General features: G+C 35.8%; 1 protein-coding gene across 6 annotated transcripts in view; it reads left to right on the forward strand.

Annotated features, from left to right (window-relative positions):
• The window catches only part of LOC121376567 (rho GTPase-activating protein 45-like), a 70,118-nt gene that overhangs the window by 3,827 nt on the left and 40,486 nt on the right, over window positions 1–25,805 (forward strand). For all 6 annotated transcript variants that reach the window (XR_005958468.1, XR_005958469.1, XM_041504484.1 and 3 more), the window contains exons 2-8: window positions 6,897–7,134; window positions 15,865–16,008; window positions 17,010–17,097; window positions 17,402–17,462; window positions 17,934–18,000; window positions 22,554–22,691; window positions 24,600–24,664. Coding sequence is in view for 4 of the 6 variants with exons in the window: in XM_041504483.1 (XP_041360417.1) it covers window positions 6,897–7,134; window positions 15,865–16,008; window positions 17,010–17,097; window positions 17,402–17,462; window positions 17,934–18,000; window positions 22,554–22,691; window positions 24,600–24,664 (801 nt within the window). In the remaining 2 variants the exon portion in view is untranslated. The remainder of the gene's footprint in view (window positions 1–6,896; window positions 7,135–15,864; window positions 16,009–17,009; window positions 17,098–17,401; window positions 17,463–17,933; window positions 18,001–22,553; window positions 22,692–24,599; window positions 24,665–25,805) is intronic.

Here is a 25,805-nt window from a genome sequence, read left to right on the forward strand (position 1 = left end):
CTACCTATTTTTACTGAGGGCTACTAGATTTTATAACCTACCACTGAAAACACTTAAGGTCAAGGCCTGTAATGCCTATTTTACTGCATCCACATGATGTTTTCTTATGCACGTATGTTTTTTCCAAAAGTCGTCCATGTTTATTATTTGTTTGAACCCTTCATTTGTACTCATGACTAGATAAATCTCTATATTTTTCCGACTCACTCGAGTATTTCAGAGTAGATTTTCAATAAATAGACTCGTTAAATCATTTGTTGAAGTGCAGTAAATACAAATAACATTTAGTTTTGCGATAATAATGCAAAACTTGTATATTTATTTATGAATTAGAGTTTAAAAACACTTTTTTAATGTGACAGAATGTAGCTAGCGTCTTACAAATAATGACGTCATGCATCTTGTATGACGTCATACAGCAAAAGCCTTGCTAGGTTGACAATACTCGATTTGCGTACACAAAACTGGAATAAATAATGATTTTCCGAATATTCCTGTAGGATTGCAGAATAAAAGAAATAACTGGTTACTGTCTTAAGATATTGGCTTTATCCTGCTCAGGTCAAATGATGAATGCAGCTCGGCAAAGCCTCGCTGCATTCGCCATTCTAACCTTCGCAGGATAAAGCCGATATCTTAAGACAGTAATCAGTTATTCCCTATATTTGTATCCTATGGTATTTCTAGTGGGTTTTTCAATATCGGCTGTTTTCTTAAGTCCAAGACAAAAGACAGGTTTATTGTTAACACTGCGATTGGAACATTGTTTCTTTGCATCAAAATGAGAATTAAGATAAATTGTTTGTTAAAGTTAATCCGGACTACAAACGAACACAATTACCATGATGTCTGCCTTACTGATTACTGATCTTATGGCTAGTGGATTTTATAAAAATGCTAGAAGCCCTGCTAACCCGATTGGCTAGTATTTGTGATTTTTTTTTAATAGACCTACAAACCTGGACCATGATGAATTTCATCGGCAGTCACAGTGGAATGAAGGGGTGGGACATAGTCCAGTCCTAAAGCGTTCACTTAATGCGCAGTCGGTGGACCCATTGGGCTATTTCTCATTCCAGCCAGTGCACCGCAGCTGGTGTAACAAAGGCCGTGGTATGTACTATCCTGTCTGTGGGATGGTGCATATGTAAGATCCCTTTTTGCTAATTAAAAAGAGTAGCCCATGAAGTGGCGACAGCGGGTTTCTTCTCTCGATATTTGTGGTCCTTAACCATATGTCTGACACTATATGACTGTAAATAAAATGTGTTGAGTGCGTCGTTAAATAAAACATTTCCTTCCTTCATTCACAGTTGAATGACTAGATGTTAAGATACAATGTATATGAAAATAATGTTCTGACTAAAATATTGTTCTTGTCTAAAATAAATGTTTTCTCATAGAATATGTTGTTTGGATATTGATAAATGTATTTACGTAACAATTTGAAAACATTTAAATTGGGCAATTGAAAAAACCCCATGGGCAAACTTTTTCTTAAGAGTGAATACTGCCAAATTATTTTTTAAATAAGAAAAGACTTCTGAATTTCCCTTAAATATAATCCTAACCCTAATGCTAATCTTCCCAATTCTGACCCTAATCATAATCCTGAATATTTTGTCTCTGTAAAGATTTATGTTATGTTTTATACATATTGTCAACGTCCCTAACTGCGTTATGGTTGCAACTCCGTTCAATTTGTTTTCTCATGAATGGTTCATTCAATCAACATCCGATTTGTTGCCGTCTGCTAGTAGTTCATTTGTGAGGTTTTTCTTCACAGTTCAGGAACATTTTTATTACCAGTAAAGTTCAGACAAGCAAGTATTTAAATATAAAACTTTACAAACTCCTAAAACCATTAATTTTACTTAGTCTGTTTTGTTTATTCCTTAAAATTTCCAATATCGGGTCCACATGACTCGTAGAAACTGATTTAAAATGGAGGAAGATGAATTAACATTAACATGAATCACACACCTCAAAATGCAGAGGGGGTAAACAGACCCCTCAAAATAATCAGAATTAGAGGCAAGAGACCGAGAGGAATTGCACCCATGAACATGATTAAGTTTGAGGAGTAATGATTTCTAAATGAAATATCTTATGGGTTAATGTTTTGTGTTTTCAAAATAAATATCCTAATTTAACTAATATGATGGTTATTCTCAAAGATGAAGGAATAGGCCATTACAGTCTTACACAAGAAAAAGAAACACCATGAACACAATATTTATCGATTTCTTATGTATTATATGCATATAATGTTGCATTACAATTCTGAATCATGATTGCCCATTGGACTATTTCTCGTTCCAGCCAGTGCACCACGACTGGTATATCAAAGGCCGTGGTATGTACTACCCTGTCTGTGGGATGGTGCATATAAAAGATCCCTTGCTGCTAATTGAAAAGAGTAGCCCATGAAGTGGCGACAGCAGGTTTCCTCTCTCAATATCTGTGTGGTCCTTAACCATATGTCCGACGCCATATAACCATAAATAAAATGTGCTGAGTGCATCGTTAAATAAAACCTTTTTCTTTTTCCTTTTTTTTTTTTTGAATCATGATAATCTGTTGACTATTTATAAATAAGGAATTGAAACTGATTTGTTTGTGCTTATTCTGTTTATTTTAAACAAGTACAATAATTTTGGTTTTCATCGCAGAATGATATGATTTCTCCATGGACACAAACCTGTGAACTGAATGTAACAGGGTTATCACATTTATCATGATATCATAATATACATGTTATGTACCTGCAAATTCTTTATTTAAAAAAACCCCACAACACACACACACACACACACACACACACACACACACACACACACACCCCCGTCGTAACAGAGGAAATGTCAACATCTATTGTTTTCTACCCAAATATTTTTTTTTACAAACTGGATTAGCTTTCATTTTAGGTGTACTGTAGTTAACACGTCATTTACTATATACTCGAATCATAGCAACCCATTAAACAAAACAAAAACAAACAAACAAACAAACAAACCTAATGTAAATTTAATTTTAAAATATACATGCTTTACACTCGGTAAATTGGAATTACTGAGTTGAAATTAAATCGGTGTGTTTGTTTCAGGTGCCTGTCAACCGATCACATGTACTTGAAATCTGACTCTACCAAGGTTAATCTTCTTGGCTTTAAATCACGTGGCAGTATCGTGAAACAGAAAGTAGAAATGTCTGGAGTACGTCGCTATGCTATTAACAAAAACAAAACCTGCTTTACTAAATTCGTTTGTTGTTGGTGTACGTGTTTACTGTGATATCAACATGTATAAACATTATACACATAGAATTATTGGACAACGCACCTATTATTTTTTCTGCACATGATAATAATAAGTGAACTTTATCTTTATTATATAACTGAAGATCAAAACGATTAAGCAAAAAGTGTTTACATGTAGTTATTTATTTAATTAAAGGAGAGGACAATTAAGGCATTTGGCCTGGTATGCATATTCAACGATATATAATGCACATTATTGCTTAATATCAACACGTATAATCGTATAGTTAATTAATAAAACAGTTAAATGTGGCGGCTATTATATATAACGGGCACAGCCATTTTGTACCATCTCAGTGAGTACGCCCTCTGGCGAACTGGTGGTTACGTAATACTTAACACGTAACATCAGGAATGAGCCTTAGAACTAGAGAAACACAATCTACCTGGTTTTTGCGGGATGATAAATAGTCATACATTGCAATGTTCTGTAATAATACGCATCCCAGTAAGCCAGCAATAAGTATATCCAGCACTATATAATATATTATTTTTCAATACAAAATAAAATACCATTGTCAAAGTGGCTACAACAAGTCGAAACAATTAACAATGTTTTGCCCATGCATTAACCTATGTCCTGAAATGATACACGGAGTGTTTTCTTAGTTAATTGGTCTATGTTGTTAGTTGCGTCTACCTGTGAATCCTGATTGGCAGGTGTGTATTTGATTGGTAACCAGTTTAATTGACGCTGTCTAGACACAAAAATACATAGAGGTATTGTGGATTATTACCTGGCGCCCCTAAAATTGTAATGGACATGGTTTATTACTGTAAATAGTTTTGTAAAACTATTGATTAAGTAGACTTTTCCATCTAAAACCACAGAACTGACCAATTACGTAGTCCCAAAGAAAAGAAAATTATCACTTGGGTATCGTGGGTTGTCTTTTTGCTCCAACGTAGCATATCAATAAGCCTAATAGTGTACATTTTTCCTTTGGATTATTAAACAGAGAAAAATACTATAACCCCATTTTGTTCCGTTAATGCAACTTGAAATATATTTAGTTAAATAGTTTATTTATATTATTACGTCATTTATGCTGTTTTACAAGTCAGGTTGATCAAAGAGAAGCGCCTTGTCGAAAATTACTGCTTTTGTTTACACTGTACATATAGGAGATGGGCAGGAGCTGACGTCACTTCGCCCCAAGCTATCCCACCGGACATCACAAAAACTAAACAAAGTGGCTGCCCCCAGTTAGCAGGAATAATCATGTTTTTTTATTAACTCTAAAATTACTATGCATTTTTCATTTGTTAAAGTGTCAGTATGTGTTGGTGGTCCGGGTATGCATCTTTTCAACACATAAGGCTGTTGTTTGAGTTGACCCTACCTTTAAGAAAATTGTATTAAAACTAAATTAATATAATTAATTATATACTAAAATTGTACCAATTTTCCCAATCCCATCAGTCATGGGACCTTGGTGAAAAATCCTGGACAAATCCCTTTTCATGATCAGAATGATCATTCTGTCTTTTGTGTACACCAACTCTCGTCTGATAGTTTGTCCTCATTTGCACATTTAATTGGTAGTAACTGATGATTTCTACTTACTGCCATTTGGTTCCTAATAAAATTAGTGTTCTCGCTGTTCCATTTAAGAGGGCTGGGCCGCCTTGCTATTGTGTTTTGCCACTCCCCTTTATTTTTTGCACCCCTCTTTATTCTCCCACATCCTACTATATGATACAGCATCCAGCTCCACTATTTCAAACTGCACACTTTTTTTTACACACTGAAAAAAATCTATCAGTCTGCAAACTGGACATCAAAGGTAACAAGCTACAATGTCTATGGAAATACAACTACACACACTTAGTTATGACAATTACTGTAACTAATTTAACAGTATTATAAACAGCCTCTATTATGTCCCATACCAGTATTAATTTGTATGTTTGGTACACACAATAAAAGTTATATTTTATTTGAGCAATGAAAACAATATATTTTTATCGTTTTGGCAATCTCAGACTAAAAAAATCTGTTGTAATTGGTTGTCACTTATGGATTTTATTTACTGACATTTGTTTATTCAGCAAATCAATGTGCTCTAGTGGTGTCGTTAAACAAAGCAAACCTTTTTTTGTTGTTTATTCAGCAATTCCTAATAAATTGTTTATTCAGCAATTCCTAATAAAATATTAGAAACTTTTCCCTTCTTTTAGGGAAATCACCTCTTATAAAAACAACGGAAGTGGTAGTGTTCTACATTAAAATCATTTATCTTAGGTATCAAATAATGTATATACCGCCTAAAATGTTACAAAAACTAAACTACTTTTATCAGCGGGTGATATCAAAGCGATTGATTCATTTGAAGAAGATGGAAATAAAAAGAACAGAAAAATGTTATCCCATATTATTATTAGGGAATCACTTTTTAAAAATCTTTATTATTTTTCAGATGTCTTGAAATCTTTATAAAAATAATAATATTAAAACTTTGATTGGTTCAGCAAAATAAATGCCCGTGAATGTCAAGACCGATTATTTATATCACCGGTTCAACTAATGGCACCAACTTTTTTTGTATCAGAAACTGAGCAGCAAAATAAGGGGTAGGTTTTTCCACAAAGTTGACCAACACACAATGACATACGTTAACCAAATTTTAATTTTTTTTTGGAAGGGCCCAGGGAGGGAGATTGTGCAGCCGACCTCCTTTAATGTTCAACCAGTGAGAACACTGAAAATATTAGAAACTTTTCATTTTGCAGGGCACAATATTTCATGAAAACCGCTGTTCTGTTCGCGTGTCAGTTACGCAACTTTAAAATCGGTTACCTAAGTAAAACTCATTAGATTTTGAAATATTGTCACCTGCTTTGTTAGAGATATCACCTCTAATAAAAACAACGGAAGTGGTGGTGTTCCTCATTAAAATAATTTATCTTGGGTGCCAAATAATATACACCGCCTTTACACAAACGAAACTACTTTTATCAGCTAGCGATAATTGATTCATTTGAAATCTTGAAATAATAATATTAAACCATGGATCGATTCAACTACATAAAAGACGGGTCAGCTTATATATCGTATCAACTTCTTTTTTTTTTTACTTATCTGGTTTTTTTAAGGCTGTTTTTTTTTTAAAGGTGGGTTGGGGATCAAGCAACCAACCCCTTTAATTTTCACCCTGTGAGAACATTGATATTTATTAGTGATTAATATTTATTAGTGATTAATATGTAAAATATTTGTTATCAGCAAACTAAATAATGATCGTTGTGAATGTATTTAACATCAAACATAGGATTATTGTTGTATTAGAGTGAGAATCTTTACAGAGATTCTGTGTTTTCGTTACAGAGTTATCTCTGACTGAGAGAGCGATTATAACTGAATAAATGTCCCTCTAGCTCTCGAACGGCAGAGTACTTGGGCTAAATTTAGTTGCTGTAGTTTGTTTTTACGTGAGACCCCTATTCCTGAATATCATGTTCTTTTAATAGTTTATAACGACTAGTTTAGAAAACCCCAATTATCAACAATAATTTTGCAAATTGACATGATGGATGTATAATAAATGTATATATTTTAATGATTTTGTTTTTCTAGGAATCGTTTTCTCTTGGTGATACTGATATGAATGCTGCAATGGATTTGAGAAATGATCGAGGAATGTTAACAGCATCCAGTCGTGCCCCAAAAGTTGTGAAAAGTGTGTCACTTGGAAGTATTAACAATGAAGAACCCGTTATTGTGGACCAAGAAGACATCATAGCATTAACACAGGATGTCAAGAGTTTCTCTGATGCCCTTGCAAGTCTCAAGACTGTCTTCACTGCAAATTTGGGTAAGAACCATATTAACACTAATATTGTCTCGGGTTGTAAGATTGAACCTCCTCGTTAGACATACATTTTTTTTTTTTTTAATCTCAAACTATGCCCCACGATTGATAATATATTATCCTGTCTGTGAGAAAGAGCATTTGAAAACATACGGTCGAGTTTTGTTATTTGTTTTGAGGGGGTGGGAGTGTGGAGCATGGCAAGTGTTGTGTTCAGTTTAATAACAAAAATTACAGCAGTACGGCAAGTTCGAGGGGCATCAAGCAGAATTCAGTGCAGAAACCGGCCTCGGTGGCGTTGTGGTTAGGCCATCGGTCTACAGGCTGGTAGGTACTGGGTTCGGATCCCAGTCGAGGCATGGGATTTTTAATCCAGATACCGACTCCAAACCCTGAGTGAGTGCTCCGCAAAGCTCAATGGGTAGGTGTAAACCACTTACACTGATCAGTGATCCATAACTGGTTCAATAACAACGGCCATGGTTTGTGCTATCCTGCCTGTGGGAAGCGCAAATAAAAGATCCCTTGCTGCTAATAGGAAAGAGTAGCCCATGTTGTGGCAACAGCGGGTTTCCTCTCAAAATCTGTGTGGTCTGACGCCATATAACCGTAAATAAAATGTGTTGAGTGCGTCATTAAATAAAACATTTCTTTCTTTCAATGCAGAAGTTTTATTTCACTTTCTGCTGGCTAGTAAATGACATATATTCACTAGCCAAATCTCTTTGTCTACTCGCCACAGTTTTACCTAGTATACAATTTTATAAAATAAATGTATGTCATGGCAATGTTCCAGTATTCGACCACTTTAGAAAGAAAGAAAGAAAGATATATATCCAAGTTTTGATTTGAACAGTATGCAATAATTGGACATTAGTTGTCTGACTCATGATCACTTTACCCTATCGTGGGCTAAACTTCCTGTCCATATGATATCACGCATGCTCATGGGAAGAACAAAATTCTAAAAATAAATGCATCTATAACCTTTCCTTCAAAAGAGAGACACAAAAGCATCTTACTTGTTATCAAGTTTTCTTAGACCAAAAGGATTTCTCCCAGATATCTTGGACTAGCCTATGCATTTTATTTACTGTATATGGCTGTGTATTAGCCAACCTTTTAAGCCTCTAAATACCACCAAGAGAAGAGGGGTCGGCCAATACATGGAGTCAACAAAAAATGTCTTAGGAAAATACAACAAAATATTGGCATGTAGTATATAATAGTAACGAAAACACGTCTGTCAATCTAGGCTTCAAAACCTTACTGTTGCTTTATTTAAACAGTATTTTTAACACCCTCTATTATGTTCCATACCAGTGACTGTGTCCATTTGATTGTTTGATATACAGAATAAAAAACCCCAGAAAGAAATGTTTTATTTAACGACGCACTCAACATATTTTATTTACGGTTATATGGCGTCAGACATATAGTCACATATGGGTAAGGACCACACAGATACAGTGGACTCTGTACAAACCGGCATTTGAGTAATCCGGATTTCTGTGTAAACCGGCACGATATCAAAGTCCTGTCCAGCTACCGTTAATCTATTAGGAACAAAACTCTGGCTAATCCGGAAGCTGTGTACTTCGGATTATGGATGCAAATTCCAGAACAAAAGAATGGTTTACATAGTAATTAGCTCTGTCTATACCGGCACACAATTTTGCAAGTTCGGTCTGCCTTTGGTCAATTGTTAAACAAAGACGACAATTTGCAAGTAATTAGGCTACCGACTGTAACCGAGTGAGATGACATAATCGCGCTTCTTTGAACGTTTAATAAACAATGATCCACACTTCTTGTAATTACAATATGCAGCTAGATCAACTGGATTAGTATTAGTGTGTGTTGAAACCTAAATGAATTCACTCATATCGACTTAGTGTCAAGCAGTCTGCATAAATACGTATGGCGCATGTTTTGCCGTGTCTTATTGAATTAGTAATGGCAGGGCGCCATAGAAAACGGCAACACACGGAACTTTCACTGCAGACTAAAGTTAAATTAATAGAAGAGTTTTCATCGAATCCACTATGTAAACAGAAGGATTTAGCAGTGAAATTTAAGATAGGAAGACAGACAGTATCTGACATTCTAAAACGTGGTGATCATTACCGGCAATTGTATGAAAGCAACATTTCAGCAGAGAGAAAACGAATATCCAGTGGAAAGTTTGAAAATCTAAATGGATTAATGCATCAGTGGTTTAAGCAGGCAAGATCCAAAACACTGCCAATTTCCGGTCCGATTTTAAAAGAAAAAGCCCTTCAGTTCGCCGAACAGCTAGGAGTACCTGACTTCAAAGCATCCGATGGCTGACTGACGTCATGGAAAATTTGGTTCAACATAAAACAGTTCAAAGTTAGCAGGGAGAGTGCAGGTGTCAATCTTGATATCGTGGACGACTTTAAGACACGCCTACCAATCATTCTTGGAGATTACGAGACGAAGGATATCTTTAACTGTGACAAGACAGGTCTGTTTTTTCGTGCATTACCAGACAGGACACTGGCTTATAAAACACAAGCGGCAAAAGGTGGGAACTTTTCAAAAGAACGATTTAACTGTTTTATTGTGTTGTAGTGCAACAGGAGAAAAAACGAAACCATTGGTAATAGGGAAAGCTGTTTTAAGAATATTAGAAAGGAGTCACTCCCTGTGACCTGGACAGCCAATCGGAAAGCGTGGATGAATTTACAACTGTTCAATGATTGGTTAGAGAAACTTAATCGACAGATGTGTCGACAGGAAAGAAATATTCTTTTATTCATCGACAACGCACCATCCCACGGCTGTGATCTGAGAGTGAGCAATGTAACTGTTAAATTTCTACCAGCTAACACCACCTCAGTGCTACAACCATTTGACCAGGGCATAATTAAGTCTTTCAAGACCAGGTACAGAAAACACATGATGAGATCGCTCATTTTACGGATGGAAGATTGCGCTAATGTAAGTGAACTATGCAAGGCAATCACAGTGTTGGATGCGGTTAATTGGATTAACGTTGCCTGGAAGGAAACACAGACAACAACAATTGTCAAGTGTTTAATGGTTTGTGGTTTTCCTGTCACTTCTGATTCCGATGATGCTGATGATGACTATGCTGATGACGACGATGTTCCTCTTTCTACGTTGATAGCCACCATATCCCGTGATATTAATGCGGCCGAGTTTGTTGACTTTGATCACGACATCCCAACAGAGAATCCGGATACGACAGAGTGGGAAGCTCAGCTAGTAACTGCCCTTACACCTGTTGCTAAAACCGAGGAGAAACCAGCAGATGACAGTTCGGGAGATGAAGATGACACACCTTGTGACACAACACCAGAACTTTCTTACGCCGATGCGCTTAAAATGTTAAGACAACTAAAAACCTTTGCTGCTACAACCGATGACGAACTGTTACAACCGGTATTAAACCTGGAGGCCATGACAGAGAAGTCTGCTTTGAAGAAGCACGTAAAGAAAACACAATCAACAGTTACAGACTTTTTCTCAGCTGACACTCGATAGACTGTGACATTCGTAATAAACAATGAACTCAAATTCTAATTATTATGTGATTTTAATTATTAAAATTATATTGTGTTTATCAAGTTTGTAATTCCATTTCATGTGATTTTAATCAATAAAATAAAATTGTGTTTATTCAGTTTGTGTGTGTTTATTATTATTTTTATGGTTTTGTTTTGGTAATTTTTACAATTCAAGTCTGGTCCGAACTTCTGTCCCAGCCATGCCTGATCTCGATTGCTACTGTCGATCTTTAGTTTCATTGGTTGAAAACGTAGGTCTCGGCTATTCCTGTTACTGTTAGTCAGGTTGTAGTGGATAATGACATTTTATTTACGTTGGTAATTTACGATTTTGATAATTATGGCAAGAACCATAACTCTGAATGAAATATTTACAAACCGGCACTCTGTCTAAACCGGCATATTTTGTTGATCCCAATCGATGCCGGTTTGTACAGAGTCCACTGTATTGATAAACCTGCTGTCGCCACTTCATGGGCTACTCTTTTCGAATCAATCGTATATATCTGTGTTTTTGCCATTTCAACTACATAAAAGTTGAGTTGCAGAGGTGCACAAATGTGAAATTGTGATGGTTGCCCGGTGGGCAACCAGTAGCTGAAGTTTGGTTGCCCACATATTTCATAAACGTTTTATGAATACAATTTTGAACTGTCATTAAAATGAAACTGAAATTTAAATTAAAATATTTTTATTATTATCAATACTTTTTTTGATAGTTTTATTCCTTTTCTTAACATTATTTATCTACAGCTCATCTTTACTTGGGCTATCACGGTCAGTTCTACAGGATTTTTAATTATTAAAACAAAGACAAGCAAATCAATTTGAGAAGGGATAGTTCAACAATTACCTGACAGACACAAATCAGGCTTTTATATCCCTCCCTATCACAACATCGCGTAATGCTAGAGAAAACATGCACGCACAAACGCGCGCACATATACACTTCACCCCCTCCAAAAAATGGTGCGAACAAACTCTAAAATTATGTAATACTTGTTTCAATGGCTGCATCATCCATTCTGCTTAAACTCTGTGTAGGAGATTGAACAAATTAAACACGAGTAATATTACAAGATATTGTTTTTAAAAGGATACAAAATTCTTAACAAACAACCCCTACCATTCAATAATACGTATAATTCCAATGACAAAAATGCCGTAGGAATTGCTTAATTGTTGAACAGCTCCTTAGAGTGAGAAAGTGTGGGAATACTCTGTAAAACAGTGTACATGTGACGATCACGAGTAGCAAGCCTCATCCGCATTTTCAGTAATACCAAGCATTTTGTCTCATGTCAAATTGACCCTACTTATTACTACTAGTTTGTCCCTATCTGGATTGTTTCACCACCAAATACATATTTTATATTGATGATATTACTAAACCATTTAACAAAAATACAATTTAATTCATGAAATAATTTGTTTTGAAATAAAGTTAATAATGACAACATTTAAGAAATATTTCATTATTAATTAGACTAAAGCTTGCCAGATGGTGTCTAAAAATTTAACTCTCGGTAAGCACAACATTAACAAGGTGTTTAGGGTGAATAGGAAATATTTTGTAGCGAGAATTGGTAGGAACCAGCTATTTTGGGGATGAAATATCTGGCATATTGCTTTTCCAAAAGCCGCCTGCCAAAATTATGCACAGTGGACGCTGAGTGAATGGCAGCATTTGGGTCAGTCAAGTTGTCAGTGCCAATACTTTTGAATTGCCCGTGGCTGTTCGAGTCTTATGAAGTTCTGTTTTTCATTTGATTTGTTTTATGATTTTCTTGGTTGCCCGTTGGATAACTGTTTAACAAAAAATGGTTGCCCACAACGTATTTTGGTTGTCCCGGGTGTGTATATTTTGGTTGTCCTGGGTGTGTGGACAACTGATTTGTGCACCCCTGAGTTGGCTTATACATCATACCTACCTTTTTGTACCAGATATTGAGTTGGCTAATACACAGCAATATACGGTAATACAGACACCTTTTATTATATACTACTCAAAAGAATTTAAGGGTCAAACATTTATAACCAAATAAGTTTCAGAGTGTATTAGATTGATGATGTAAACTACACCAACATTTTTATTTATTGTTCCATATTTACAAAAAACCACAAATAAACGTCACTGTATACAAGAAAGTCACATGACATGCTCTCAAAGTTGAAGGTTGTCAAACATGGATTTTACACATTAGAACATTCGTTTAATAGTGTGTGAATCCACCCCTGGCGCGAATACACTCGACACATCGTTGCCTCATGCTGTTGATCAGACGTCTGAAGAACTCTTGGGGAATGGCCTGCCACTCTGCCATAAGAAGTTGACCCAGATCATGAAGGTTGGCCGGAGGGGCATGGTTATCCCGAACTCTCCTGCCTAATTCGTCCCAGGCGTGCTCTATTGGGGCCAAGTCGGGCGAATATGCTGGCCAATCCATCCTGGCGATACCTTGTTGTCTGAGAAAGTTCGTTACCACCCTGGCGCGGTGGGGTCTGGCATTGTCATCCTGCAGAACTGCCCCGCTGCCAATCTGCTGAAGGCCTGGGAGAACCAACGGCCGGATAATCTCATTCAGATAGCGGATTCCATTCAGATTGCCATCCACCACATAGAGGGGGGTCCTGTGGTGGATAGAGATGCCGCCCCACACCATGACGCTGCTACCACCGAACCGGTGACGTTGTCTAACGTTAACGTCAGCGAAGCGCTCCCCAGGACGTCTGTAGACACGAACCCGACCGTCGTTGAACTGGAGACTAAACCTGGACTCATCAGTGAACATCACTCGACACCACTGAACACGTTGCCACCACAGATGAAGCGTGCACCAGTGACGTCTGGCCGTTCTGTGACGTGGTAGGAGTGGTGGTCGAACAGCCTGGCGACGGCAGCGTAGATTATTGGCTCTCAGACGATTGCGTATGGTTTGATCAGACACTCGAGTTCCAGTCGCAGTCCGCAGATTGTCACGTAATCGGCGTGCAGTTGTTGTGCGTTGACTTAGAGCCATATTGGTGATGTAGCGGTCGTCTCTATTTGTAGTGCTTCGGGGTCTTCCCGAACGTGGACGATTTCGAACAGAATTCGTTGCTTGGTACCGTTGCCACAGTCGGCCAACGACACTCTGACTGACACCAAGTCTCAGAGCAACATTTCTTTGCGTATTGCCATCCTGAAGCCAAGCAATAGCCCTTCCTCGATCTTCGATAGTCAGTTGAAGTCGAATTTGGAGTGTGCACCGTACACGAACGCAAGCTCCAATTATACGGAAATTCAGCATTGGGAACATGGAATACACGTGCAAAGCGTGCAAATGAAGCGCTTTGTGAAAAAGCAAGTTATGGGCACTTAGCAGACCTTTCGCTTTCGCCCTAATTTACGTGCAAATGTAAGCATGTTTTCACCATTAGAACTAGTCGACAGTGTCAATGACAGTGGATTTTAATTCATTTATGGGTTGCTTAGACCTACTTTCGTCAAAATGGAACAATACCATGCGTGACATTATGGTCTAGCTAATATAATTGACATTCAGAAAATAATGTCGAAAATATTGTCTGACCCTTAAATTCTTTTGAGTAGTATATTACCAATGATAGTTTTATTATCTTACATAATATACAACATAGAATATATGAGAAGGGCACAGTAGCAAACCAGGTAAGTTAGGCACCACAACATTTTCTTTTACCATCGACAACGTCCAATTTTTGGGGCCCCGAGGAGGGCAAACACGGCACATGTCATCGTTGCCATGGTCAAAAGAAAGAAAGAAATGTTTTATTTAACGACACACACATTTTATTTACGGTTATATGGCGTCAGACATGGTTAAGGACCACACAAATTTTGAGAGGAAACCTGCTGTCGCCACTACATGGGCTACTCTTCCGATTAGCAGCAAGGGATCTTTTATTTGCACTTCCCACAGGCAGGATAGCACAAACCATGGCCTTTGTTGAACCAGTTATGGATCACTGGTCGGTGCAAGTGGTTTACACCTACTCTTTCCGATTAGCAGCAAGGGATCTTTTATTTGTGCTTCCCACAGGCAGGATAGCACAAACCATGGCCTTTGTTGAACCAGTTATGGATCACTGGTCGGTGCAAGTGGTTTACACCTACCCATTGAGCCTTGCGGAGCACTCACTCAGGGTTTGGAGTCGGTATCTGGATTTAAAATCCCATGCATCGACTGGGATCCGAACCCAGTACCTACCAGCCTGTAGACCGATGGCCTAACCACTACGCCATCGAGGCCGGTGCCATGGTCAAATTCAAACCTTGTAAAATCCCTTACTGCTAATGACAAAATGTAGCAGGTTTCCTCTGAAGCCTACAAGTGAGAATCACGAAATTTATTCAGGTTTTATAAATCAGCTATGTTTGTAGATAATTGGCTCCATTCCCCACCATTCTCCAAAGTCTACGTCATTTTATATTCTTAATTTTGGAGTAAAACATTTTAAAAATTATTATATAAAGATATATTTTGAAAACGATTTGTAACTCTTGACAAACAACCTGTCCCTCCCCTATAACGTTTCGTAATGCTAAATAGATGTATTAATTTGACTTAGTTTTAATGAGATCTGTTTGAAATGAAACTGAAAATTCCCAATTTTTGGTGAAACAACGCTCAAATTCCCAAAAGCAAAGCCATGGGCGTCAAGTCAAATTTGAGAAATAAAACCCTGGTATGACACGTATCCAATAGTCGATAATTAATCACTGATTCAGTGTACTTCAGTAAACAAAACAAATTTTAATTTTTAATTCAGGAATTATAGGACTTTTATTGAAATTTGGTACCCTGGATGATTGAAGAGTTCACCAAATTGTTGACCGAGTGCCTTGGCATTTGACTGAAATATTTTTAACTTCTACAAAACATTTTACCAGTCTGACCAAAAATAATGTAAATAATATTAACTCTGAAAGATGGTAAGGCTAGTAATTTAAACATTTAGTGTACATTAAGTAGTAAAACATATTTTAATCCTTTCAATATATCCTGAGGTTTTTTCCTTTGAATATTTTGTATATTATATGATTTGTGTAACTATGTCTTTTTGTTTTGTCTGCAATATGAGATAAACCAGGCCTAAATTTGAAGAAATTGCAACATAACTTTTTAAGTGAAATACTTTATTCTTGTTTTTTCTCTAGAAGTTGGTGATGACACAAGAGTGATTGCTCATCAAAGACTGGGTGAGGTTTTATGTATTTTGAAGAATGTATTACAGTGCTACCCAGCACTCCACTCCACGGATCTGTTTTCAGCTGCAGGGGCTCTCATTGGAAAAATCAAGAGTATGTATCTAGCAACAGACAGTTTATTCAACTTATATATTAGTATCAACAAGATGTACATACATGTAGCTTAATAATAATAAACTGAATAAACCGAATTAAAAATAGTCATTTTATGGTTATGTTAACCTTCACCTTTAAATAACCTCCAAAATTAGGTGTCTTCATTAATTTCATGGAATGTTTTAATGCTATATAAAAACAAAGCATAATGACTTAAATAAACAGTATTTTATGGTAATGGCCCATTTTCAACTCGACTATTCAAAAAATAATTGATTTGACATCCTGTTTCTGTTTAAATCTGTCCACAGTACAAGACAGTCATATTGTAATTGGCCCATTTAACAACTCAACTATAGTTTAATAGTACAAAATCAGTGGATGCTTCTTTATTTCATATCCTACTTGCAAAATAAATGAAACTGTCTGCATAAAGTCTTCCAATACTTTTATGTTAGTCCCAAAAGACTTGACTGGATGTTTGTGCTTATAAGATATTGGCACTAAGTGTGTCATCTGATCACATCATAAATTAGGTGAATGTTTAAACACATAATTTATGCAGTTGTATGGTCATAAAATTAATCATTTGTAAGGCTCTAATGTCTCAGTTAAGAAAAAACTCATTGTAAAGTGAAATATCTTTTCATTCTTTATGTATTATTTGACTGTTCTTTATACAGTCATTATATATATATTATATATATATATATATATATACACATATATATATATATATATAGTTGATTCAGTTGAATGCAGAACTGTTGTACAACATCTGAGACTTTGTTACTCACATAGGTCATGTAAGCTTGTAATTAGTTGATTAATTAAGTTTGGCCGCCAAATTTGAATGTTTATTTATTACACAAAAGACTGATATATGGGCTAATTTTTACCCATGGCTATGTAAACGGAATTGTGCGAGGACTTTATTTTTAGGAAATGGAGGATGTTATCTGTGCTTTTATCCATTAGCATTGGGTTTTTTTTTTCAGATCACAATTATGAAGAAGCAGCTGATGACAATTTGCTGCAGTCTTTCTGTGATGCCATTGACCAGCTGGCTTTATCCTTCAGCAGCAGGTTAGCAGGCACCATATGATCATAGCAGAACAAATGTGTTCACTGCTTTTCATTTGTTGAAGGCCATAACATTTTACTAGTTTAAACAATACTTTAGACTAAAATGATAGTGAGATTATTTTTCATGTTATCGCTCACAGAGTTTTAAACTACTTTAAATATTAATCATAATATTGTTTACAAGTAATTTTTGTAATATATTCTGGAAGTTAATATGACATGTATTTCCTGTTTGTGTTATTTTCTTTTTAACTTAAACGCATTAAAAAAAATTGTATATTGACAAAATTAGTTTAATTTTTAGTGTGTCTGAGTACTTAATGGGTGGTATGGAACCAGAGATGTCTGGAAACAACAAAACAAAGGTATGTGTGTCATCTGTAGTGTGTCTAAATTGACCATAATATATTTAACTCTGTTGATATTCCTGTGTTTTCACTGCAAGATAAATATATTCCATTGTTTCTTCTTTGTAAATTCCTCACTTATAGTAGGAGTACATGTAAAGTTACATCACAGAACAACTAATTATGTCATGTATTGACAGGGAACATTTAGTTATCAAAACTTGATTAGCGATATTGCTAGTCAGCCGAAACTTGTGTAGCAAAATGCGACGCAATACTGAACAAAATGTTCCTTGATTGATTATACTATAGTGGCTTTGTATTGCCATTCTGTAATAAACATTAAATTTGTCATGGCTGTAGTGAACTTTAAATTAGTGGTGTTCTTAATGCTGTTATGTTATATGAGGGTTAAACATTTGAGAACAGATGTTTTCTGGTATCATATCAGAATTGTTTAACAAAATCTGAATATAATTTTGTTTGCAGTCTTATGACAACTTGGCAGCACTTGATACAGATGGATCTGAAACTTCTAGCATTGATGGAAAATGTGGTGAGCTTTATTTATGTTTTAAATTACACATTGCAGCAGTTTCTTCTTTTCCCCTCAAATTTATATATTTAAATCCTCTATATTTCATCCGTACCAATTTTTTTGGCCTATAAGCCGCTACTTTTTACTGTGAATTGCAAGGTGCAGTTAATAAAATGATGTGCTTTATTTATGAATTTTATGGTAACTGCTGTGCGTATATACCACACCTTTTGTTTTTTCATTCTCAATAATAATATACAGAGTTTGACAAATCCGCTAGCCCAACGCCCGGGGCTAGTTCTTTTAAACTCAGGACTAGTGACAAATGCAAAACCAGTAGCCCAATGGGCTAGTGGTTTAAAAAAAACCCCAAACAAACAAAAAAAACTAAAGAAAACACTGCTAGCTCATGATGTTTTTTGTCCACTGACGTATGTTTGATAAATGTTATTCTGACATTGGTCATCGCATAATGTGAACAAAACAATAAGTATATATTAATATTCAACTTGAACTAGATTTCTATAAAATGCAGTAACAAAAAATTTCTACATGTCAATTACAATACACACGATACAGACTTTGTTTTCTTTTCGTGTAATGGACAGGAAACGACCTTATTAAAACACGTGTTTTGATTGGTTGTACAAGTCACGTGGTAGTAAAATCTCACATGTCAACAAGGTAACAAAGGTGTGAAGGGCCAGTCCTAATTAATTAACAGGCTAGTATAAGAAAGAAAGAAATGTTTTATTTAACGACGCACTCAACACATTTTATTTACGGTTATATGGCGTCAGACATATGGTTAAGGACCACACAAATTTTGAGAGGAAACCTGCTGTCGCCGCTACATGGGCTACTCTTCTGATTAGCAGCAAGGGATCTTTTATTTGCACTTCCCACAGGCAGGATAGCACAAACCATGGCCTTTGTTGAACCAGTTATGGATCACTGGTCGGTGCAAGTGGTTTACACCTACCCATTGAGCCTTGCGGAGCACTCACTCAGGGTTTGGAGTCGGTATCTGGATTAAAAATCCCATGCCTCGACTGGGATCCGAACCCAGTACCTACCAGCCTGTAGACCGATGGCCTGCTACGACGCCACCAAGGCCGGTAGGCTAGTATAACTAAAGTACAACCCCAGTCATGTTTAGAATTACTGTGTTTGTCTTATTTATCTATTGTCTTCTAATTTAATGCCTTGCTTACTTGCGATAAGGATGTTGGCAATCAGGGAATATAGCTGGCTTGACCTGTTTAATGTGTGTAGCAGTTTAAATAACATTTCACATCTGTACAAGATAATAAGTTTTTTTGTCTATCAATTAACAAGTTAAATTTTGCCAATATATTTGTTGATATCTGTCGGACATGGGATATATTGCCCAGTAGACTATTTGAACAACTGACATCACCGTTCCTGGTGACAATTCACTACAGAATACACTGAATAAGACCATGCATTATTGTGTTACATTGTATTGTGCATTAAATTCTTTTGTTTTGGGTGGTTAGAGAGAGGAGTTTGTTAAATTGCTAACCCACTCCAGAAGGACTTTCCTTTTTTGCACTGTCACTAACCCTAACCTTAACCCTAACTATTTATTATAAGTATTTATAATGTTTTTTATACATGACAGTGCCAAAAGAAACTCCTACCCCCATTCCAGATGGGAGGTGGGGTGCAAAAGCGAAAAGGGGACAATGGCTTAGGATCAAACTTGACAAAATAGAGTATTTATTAATTTATTTTTTAAATTTCATTCACCTGTTTAGGTCGAGATAAATTTTCACTAAATAATGCTAATACTAATAATATTAAAAAAAAGAAAGAAAGAATTTGTTTTATACTAATGTACATTATTTAAAAGGAGAAGAAAACAGGTCAGCGGAGGGGGTACTATAGGGGTTGGTTTCCTTGAAACATTGTTTTTCAGCCCGATATAAAGTGTGTTGTAATTGATCAGAAATTTGGGCTAATACTTTATTTTATTGGGCTAGTGGAATGTACAAAACCCACTAGCCCTGTGGCTAGTGACTTTAAAAAAAATAAAATTCATACCCTGATATAGCATACCAAATGATTGGGACTGAAGTATTACGATGGAATGGCTCTTTATTAATAGTCTAAACAGGCTAGAAACAATACATCACTTGTGTGTCGCTTACAGTGTCAAAAATAGACTCGACCACGAAGTTTCTTAGTTTAATTTCTGTAACATTTATTGTTAGTAGTGCATCAGATGTGTTTGTCTAATGTTCTAAAATGAATTACTCCCTTCACATTATACAAAGTAATGTCATTATAGTTTATAACAAACACACCCCACTTGCATGTTCGGTACTGCAGATAAAAAGCCAGTGGCAGCCTAAACAATGTCACATGACACAATTACAATGTCATGACCATTTACGACCAATTGCAAAAGCCAAACATTAACAATGACCAATGACATCAAAACAGTTTCTTTATCTCTTTAACACCTCTGTTTGTTACCTGTTTGTGATGTTTTTAATTAATATATCCAAATTTATGTTCAGTACGAAGCTTGCAAATTTAAATCACATAATCGGAATACCTGTAATGTTTTTATTACAAGTCGACATTCTCAATCTAATTAGCTCACTAATTTATACTGAGCATAATGTTGTGAATAAACATTTGTGTAAAAACTTATTTTATTGTTTCAATGGTGGATGTGTTATTTTTTTGGTAGTCTAGGTGTATCGCCAATTTATATTGGGAAAATAGTATATTGAATGATTGAACTTCTGTATACACCTGGCAGGTGACCTGTGTTTAACTGTCTAACTTTACACTTTACACCGCCTTAATGTTTTGCGCATGGTTTTGTTGTATTTCATTATATTACATGTAATTATATATATTATAAATATATAATTCTGAGCAAATATATTTGTTAAAAGGCTGGCATTCAAAATTTATAAAACAATGACAAAACTGTAAAGGATCGACGGAACCATGCCTTGTTTCGGTTCACTGCCACTGGCGTATATATCCAGCTTGACTCAACCTCATTTGAATATGTAATTTTTGCACATGGCATGCTAGTTAGGTTATAGAAAACCGTGTAATCTAGTGAATACTAGTCATTCTTGTGCACTTTGTTTTGGTTCAACGCTTTGTAATCATACTGGAACAAATAAAATGTTATGTGTTTTTTTATGTTGGCCTATTTTTTTTGTAACTAACGCAAGATTATGAATAATGCATTACCAAATTCTGGTTCATATGTTTGTGAAAATATTGTTGTTTGTCAACGGTGTGTTTTATTTATGAAACTGACCCAATTTAAGTGAAATAAAACTGAAATCCACACAATCAGTAATTATTTATTGTTTGAATTTAAGGGAAAATGGATCTCTTTATTACTATTAAATACAACCAATAATTAACTAATTAGCTTTTTTTAACTGCGGCTTATTTAAAGGTGCAGTTTATATATGGACGAAGGCCAAAACTTGGTATAAAAGCAAGGGCTGCAGTTTATACACCAGTGAGTGTAATAGGCCGAAAAATACGGTACATTAATCTTGAAGTTTAAAAAAATGGGACCTCTGAGCAATCCAAAAAATTTATTTCTATTTTATTATATTTACTGTTGTCAAAATGAGATAACCTTTAAAATTAGTTGATCTTTATCTAGTGTAGACTGTAACCTCTAGTTTATTAAATTAATTTTAATTTGTTTCTGACCGTGTGATTTGAAGTCTATAATTAACATAGATTAAAAATATTGTGAAACCACAAAAAAATTCTTTAACAAAAGTCCTTAAAATGATCTAAACTAATAATTAGAAAAGGAATGCCAGGAAATCAGCTTAAAGGCCATCTATTTTCAAAATTTTCCGGGGGAGCATGCCCCCATACCCCCACTAGGAGTCTTCACTGCCTTGCATTATTATTTATAACCTGCTAAACATTATGTCCTTTAAACAATTTTCTAAATAAGCTGCTGTAACTTTCTGGATTTTTACAAATATTGTCACCTATGCCCATGAAATAATCTCAACACAACTAAATTTAATATGTGTAATTTGCACCAATAAGTTTCTTAAATAATTACAAAATTAACTAATATACACCAGAAATCAGCAACGAGACTAACGTTTAATCCGCGCATCACGCTGTGCATCGACTATGACATACATGTAGGTTGCATGGAAGTTTACGATACTCACGGAACATAAATATAAAAGATCCCAAATTAAAGTAGTAATAATAATAACTCAAGGATGTTGTTTAAATCACCTTTGGAAGGCGTACACTGTTGCCAGATTTTTAGGTACACGATAAAAAACATTCCTGAGATGAAGTTATGGTGCGCTTGGGCACGCATGCACAATCACACACCTCAAATGTGAAGGACTGATACAGAAGTTGGGCTGGTAGATTTTTAACCATAGAAACATTATATCAACATTTGGTTGACAGGCACAGTTTCATTTTTGACAGATTCAAATTGATTGACATAGGTCATTTTGACAGACACCACTCAAATTTTTATTTCCAGGCCTGTACTGTATTATTTTTCATGATTACAGCTCAAATCTGTGGCAGTGATATTGATGTGGCACTGGTACGTCTAGAAGCCGGACTGGACTTAGCATTGCAGAGAGCTAAGGCTTGGTCGAAGTATGCAAGGGATATTATGACCTACATTGAGAAGAAAACGCAACTAGGTATTGCCATTCATTCATTAGGTTGAAACTGACAAATTATATGGAAAATAACCATTACCATTTTGTACCTTGATGTTAGTAGAGCTATAACTTTTTTTTTTTTAAACATTTTTATTTACAGATCCCCTATTTACAGATACAGCTCAACACACTCCCAGGGAAGAGTGGAAGAGATTATGGATATTAAGGAAAATTTCAAGACAAAATTTGCTTACCCCCCCCCCCCCAAAAAAGTGTCCTAACTATGTAGCACAAAAATGTAAACAAAGAAGAGCAAGTAGTAATCCCTGAAAATAATATTTGTTAATAAAATTATGAAGAAATGGGTAAAATATACAGTGTGACCGAATGTTTCTCAAAAATAAAGGGAAGTTAAACAAGTAGAGCTATAACTTACCATGCCGTATTTTATCCGAAATTAGCCCATGTCTTTGAATAATCCTCCTTTCGTTTTGACAGCGTTTAACAAATTATGCCCTTATTCGTAAATAAGTCTCTCTCCACCCCCACCCACCCTTACCTTGTTCCCTTATTACAATTTACAATAAATAAAACAAAAATGCAAGTTTGCTTAAATTTCATTTAAAAGGTCATACCTCCTGTAGGAACACTAATAAAAAATTAAACCCAAATCTAGCAACATGGTATTATCACCAGTGATATTTAATGTCTAAAAATGTATAACATTGTTTTCAATTTCATTTCGGCAGTGTTTCTTTGATCTCCCCAAGCCCAAGTCTTTTACTTGACTTTTGACTTCGGGTTTTACCTGCATGTTCAGAACAAGCTGTTGTAGCACACGCCTGTCATGGGTGCAAGTGTTGACGCCAACTCTTCTGTCCATGACAGAGCCCAAGTATGAACTAAATCCAGGGTTTATTTTTGAAACCACACATGGAGCACAGATGCACGCTTTGGTAAAGACCACTTGTTACTGTTATTAGGACAAATACCTTATTTCCATTGGCTATGAACAGTTGCAATGACCTAGATTGACAACTATAGCTGAAGAGAGTGTAAGCTGTAAGAGTCCTCCTCTCTCTCTTCCCCCCCCCCCCCCCCCCCCCCCCCACACACACACACAGAATGATGTCAGTCTGTGCACAGGGAAACAAACTTGTATACACTAATGCCAGTTTTGGTCTTCTCAACATTGAATTTTAGATGTAAATAAACAGCAGTGATAAATAATTGTAACATAGGAGGTAAAGCTTAATTTATGTATGTTTCTGATAATTAGATATTAGTAATAAAAAAATAATATTTATTATTTATTAATTAAAATGGAACTCTTATAATTAATAGATGTGTTACTGAATGTTTTTTGTTTTGTTCCAGGTGCATTCATTATTTTATTTTATTTTTTAAAAAAAACAAAAAACCCCAAAAAAACTGGCCCCTTGTCGGGGAATAAACCCACCCCATGCTAAGCTCATAATGAATTGTTTTGAACCCCAGGTGTTATTTCTGGTCAAATACTGTAATATACTTTGGAATATTACAATAATATTTCTACATCATGTAAACAAAAAATCAAACTTGTTTTGTTTAACAACACCACTGGAGCACGTTGATCATCGTCTGTTGGATGTCAAACATTCGGTCATTCTGACACGTAGTCATCTGAGAAAACCTGTTACATTTTTACATTAACAGCAATGGATCTTTTATATGCACTTTACCATGAACAGGAAAGCACATACCATGGCCTTTGAGCAGTTGTGGTGCACTGGTTGGAACAAGAAAAAAACCCAATTAGTTGAATGGATCCACTGAGGTTGTTTGATCCTGTGATGCAAGCACCTCAGGTGATCACCCAACTGACTGAGCTAAATCCCACCCCTCTAAATCATGTATGCATGATATTCATGTACACAATAATTACACGTTTTTTATTTGATGTTGTAGAGTTGGAATACTCCAAAAACTTGAGTCGGTTAGCACAGTCTACAAGACCTGTTTTAACAGAAGAGGTAAGTTATTTTATGAATGGATTATTTCACAAATAGAATCTTATCAATCATAATAAGTCTTTGAAAACAATAAATATATGTTGCTTGCTAGAAAGAATAGAGCTGTATGATTTAAGTAATAGATTACAGGTTTTAGCTAGTAGCAAGTTAATGTTGACACATCAACTTTATATTGAATGGTAATTTAATACTTCTCTTGGTAAAGCAATATTTTGTAAAAGTGGCATTTTAGCTACACATGCTTGAGCAAAATAATTTTTATTAGTTTCTTACCAGTCCAGCCAGAGGAGATTATAGGTTTTATCCTGTCCTGTTTGTCTGTCCATCTGTGCCATATTACATAGTTTTCTGGTCTTTTGTTCTGCAATGCCTTAAGATATTGAGCTGAAATTTTGTCTATAGCCTTATCATGTACAATTATATACTCTTAAAAAAAAATAGGGGAACCTGAAATATTAATGTTAATATCAACTATTAGACCGAACATACGTTTTGACCACAGACATCCTAGTAAAGAACGTTCAGGTCTGTTTATCAACACACCGAAACACATTCCATAGTTTGCACATGAATCACGCAGTTGCCCTGTACACGTGCATGGGGTGTCATTCTCGTTTTTGACAATTTCCGGAAAGGTCAATTAATCTCCGTGGAACATTATTTCTGTCAATCTTTTTCATTCTGTTTATCATACAGTTATTATTGCTTTGTTTTTAGTAATTTTTATTGTTTGAATTTGCAATGCGGCGTATGCAAAACGATGATCGTCTATAGGCTATTGGCATGCTGCAAACGGGCAGAAGTCAGCATGAAGTGGCCAACACCTTCAGTGTTTCGAAGTCATTGATTAACAGACTATGGAACAGGTACCAACAAACCCAAAATGTTGACGATCGACCCCATTCGGGTCGTCCCAGGGTAACGACAGGAGTACAGGATCGATTCATCCGTAACCAGGCTCTAAGAAATCGAGCTCAAATGGCAAATCAAATTGTTGCAAATCTTCATCAGGCTACTGGTGTCCGAGTTACGGGTCAGACGATTAGAAATTGTCTTCATGCAGCCCATCTTCATGCTCGATGGCCCCGGGTTGTGCCTACTTTGACAAATCGTCACATTGCCCACAGACGTGAATGGTGTA

This window comes from Gigantopelta aegis, chromosome 6 (genome assembly GCF_016097555.1).
Source record: "Gigantopelta aegis isolate Gae_Host chromosome 6, Gae_host_genome, whole genome shotgun sequence".
Lineage (NCBI taxonomy): Eukaryota > Metazoa > Mollusca > Gastropoda > Neomphalida > Peltospiridae > Gigantopelta > Gigantopelta aegis.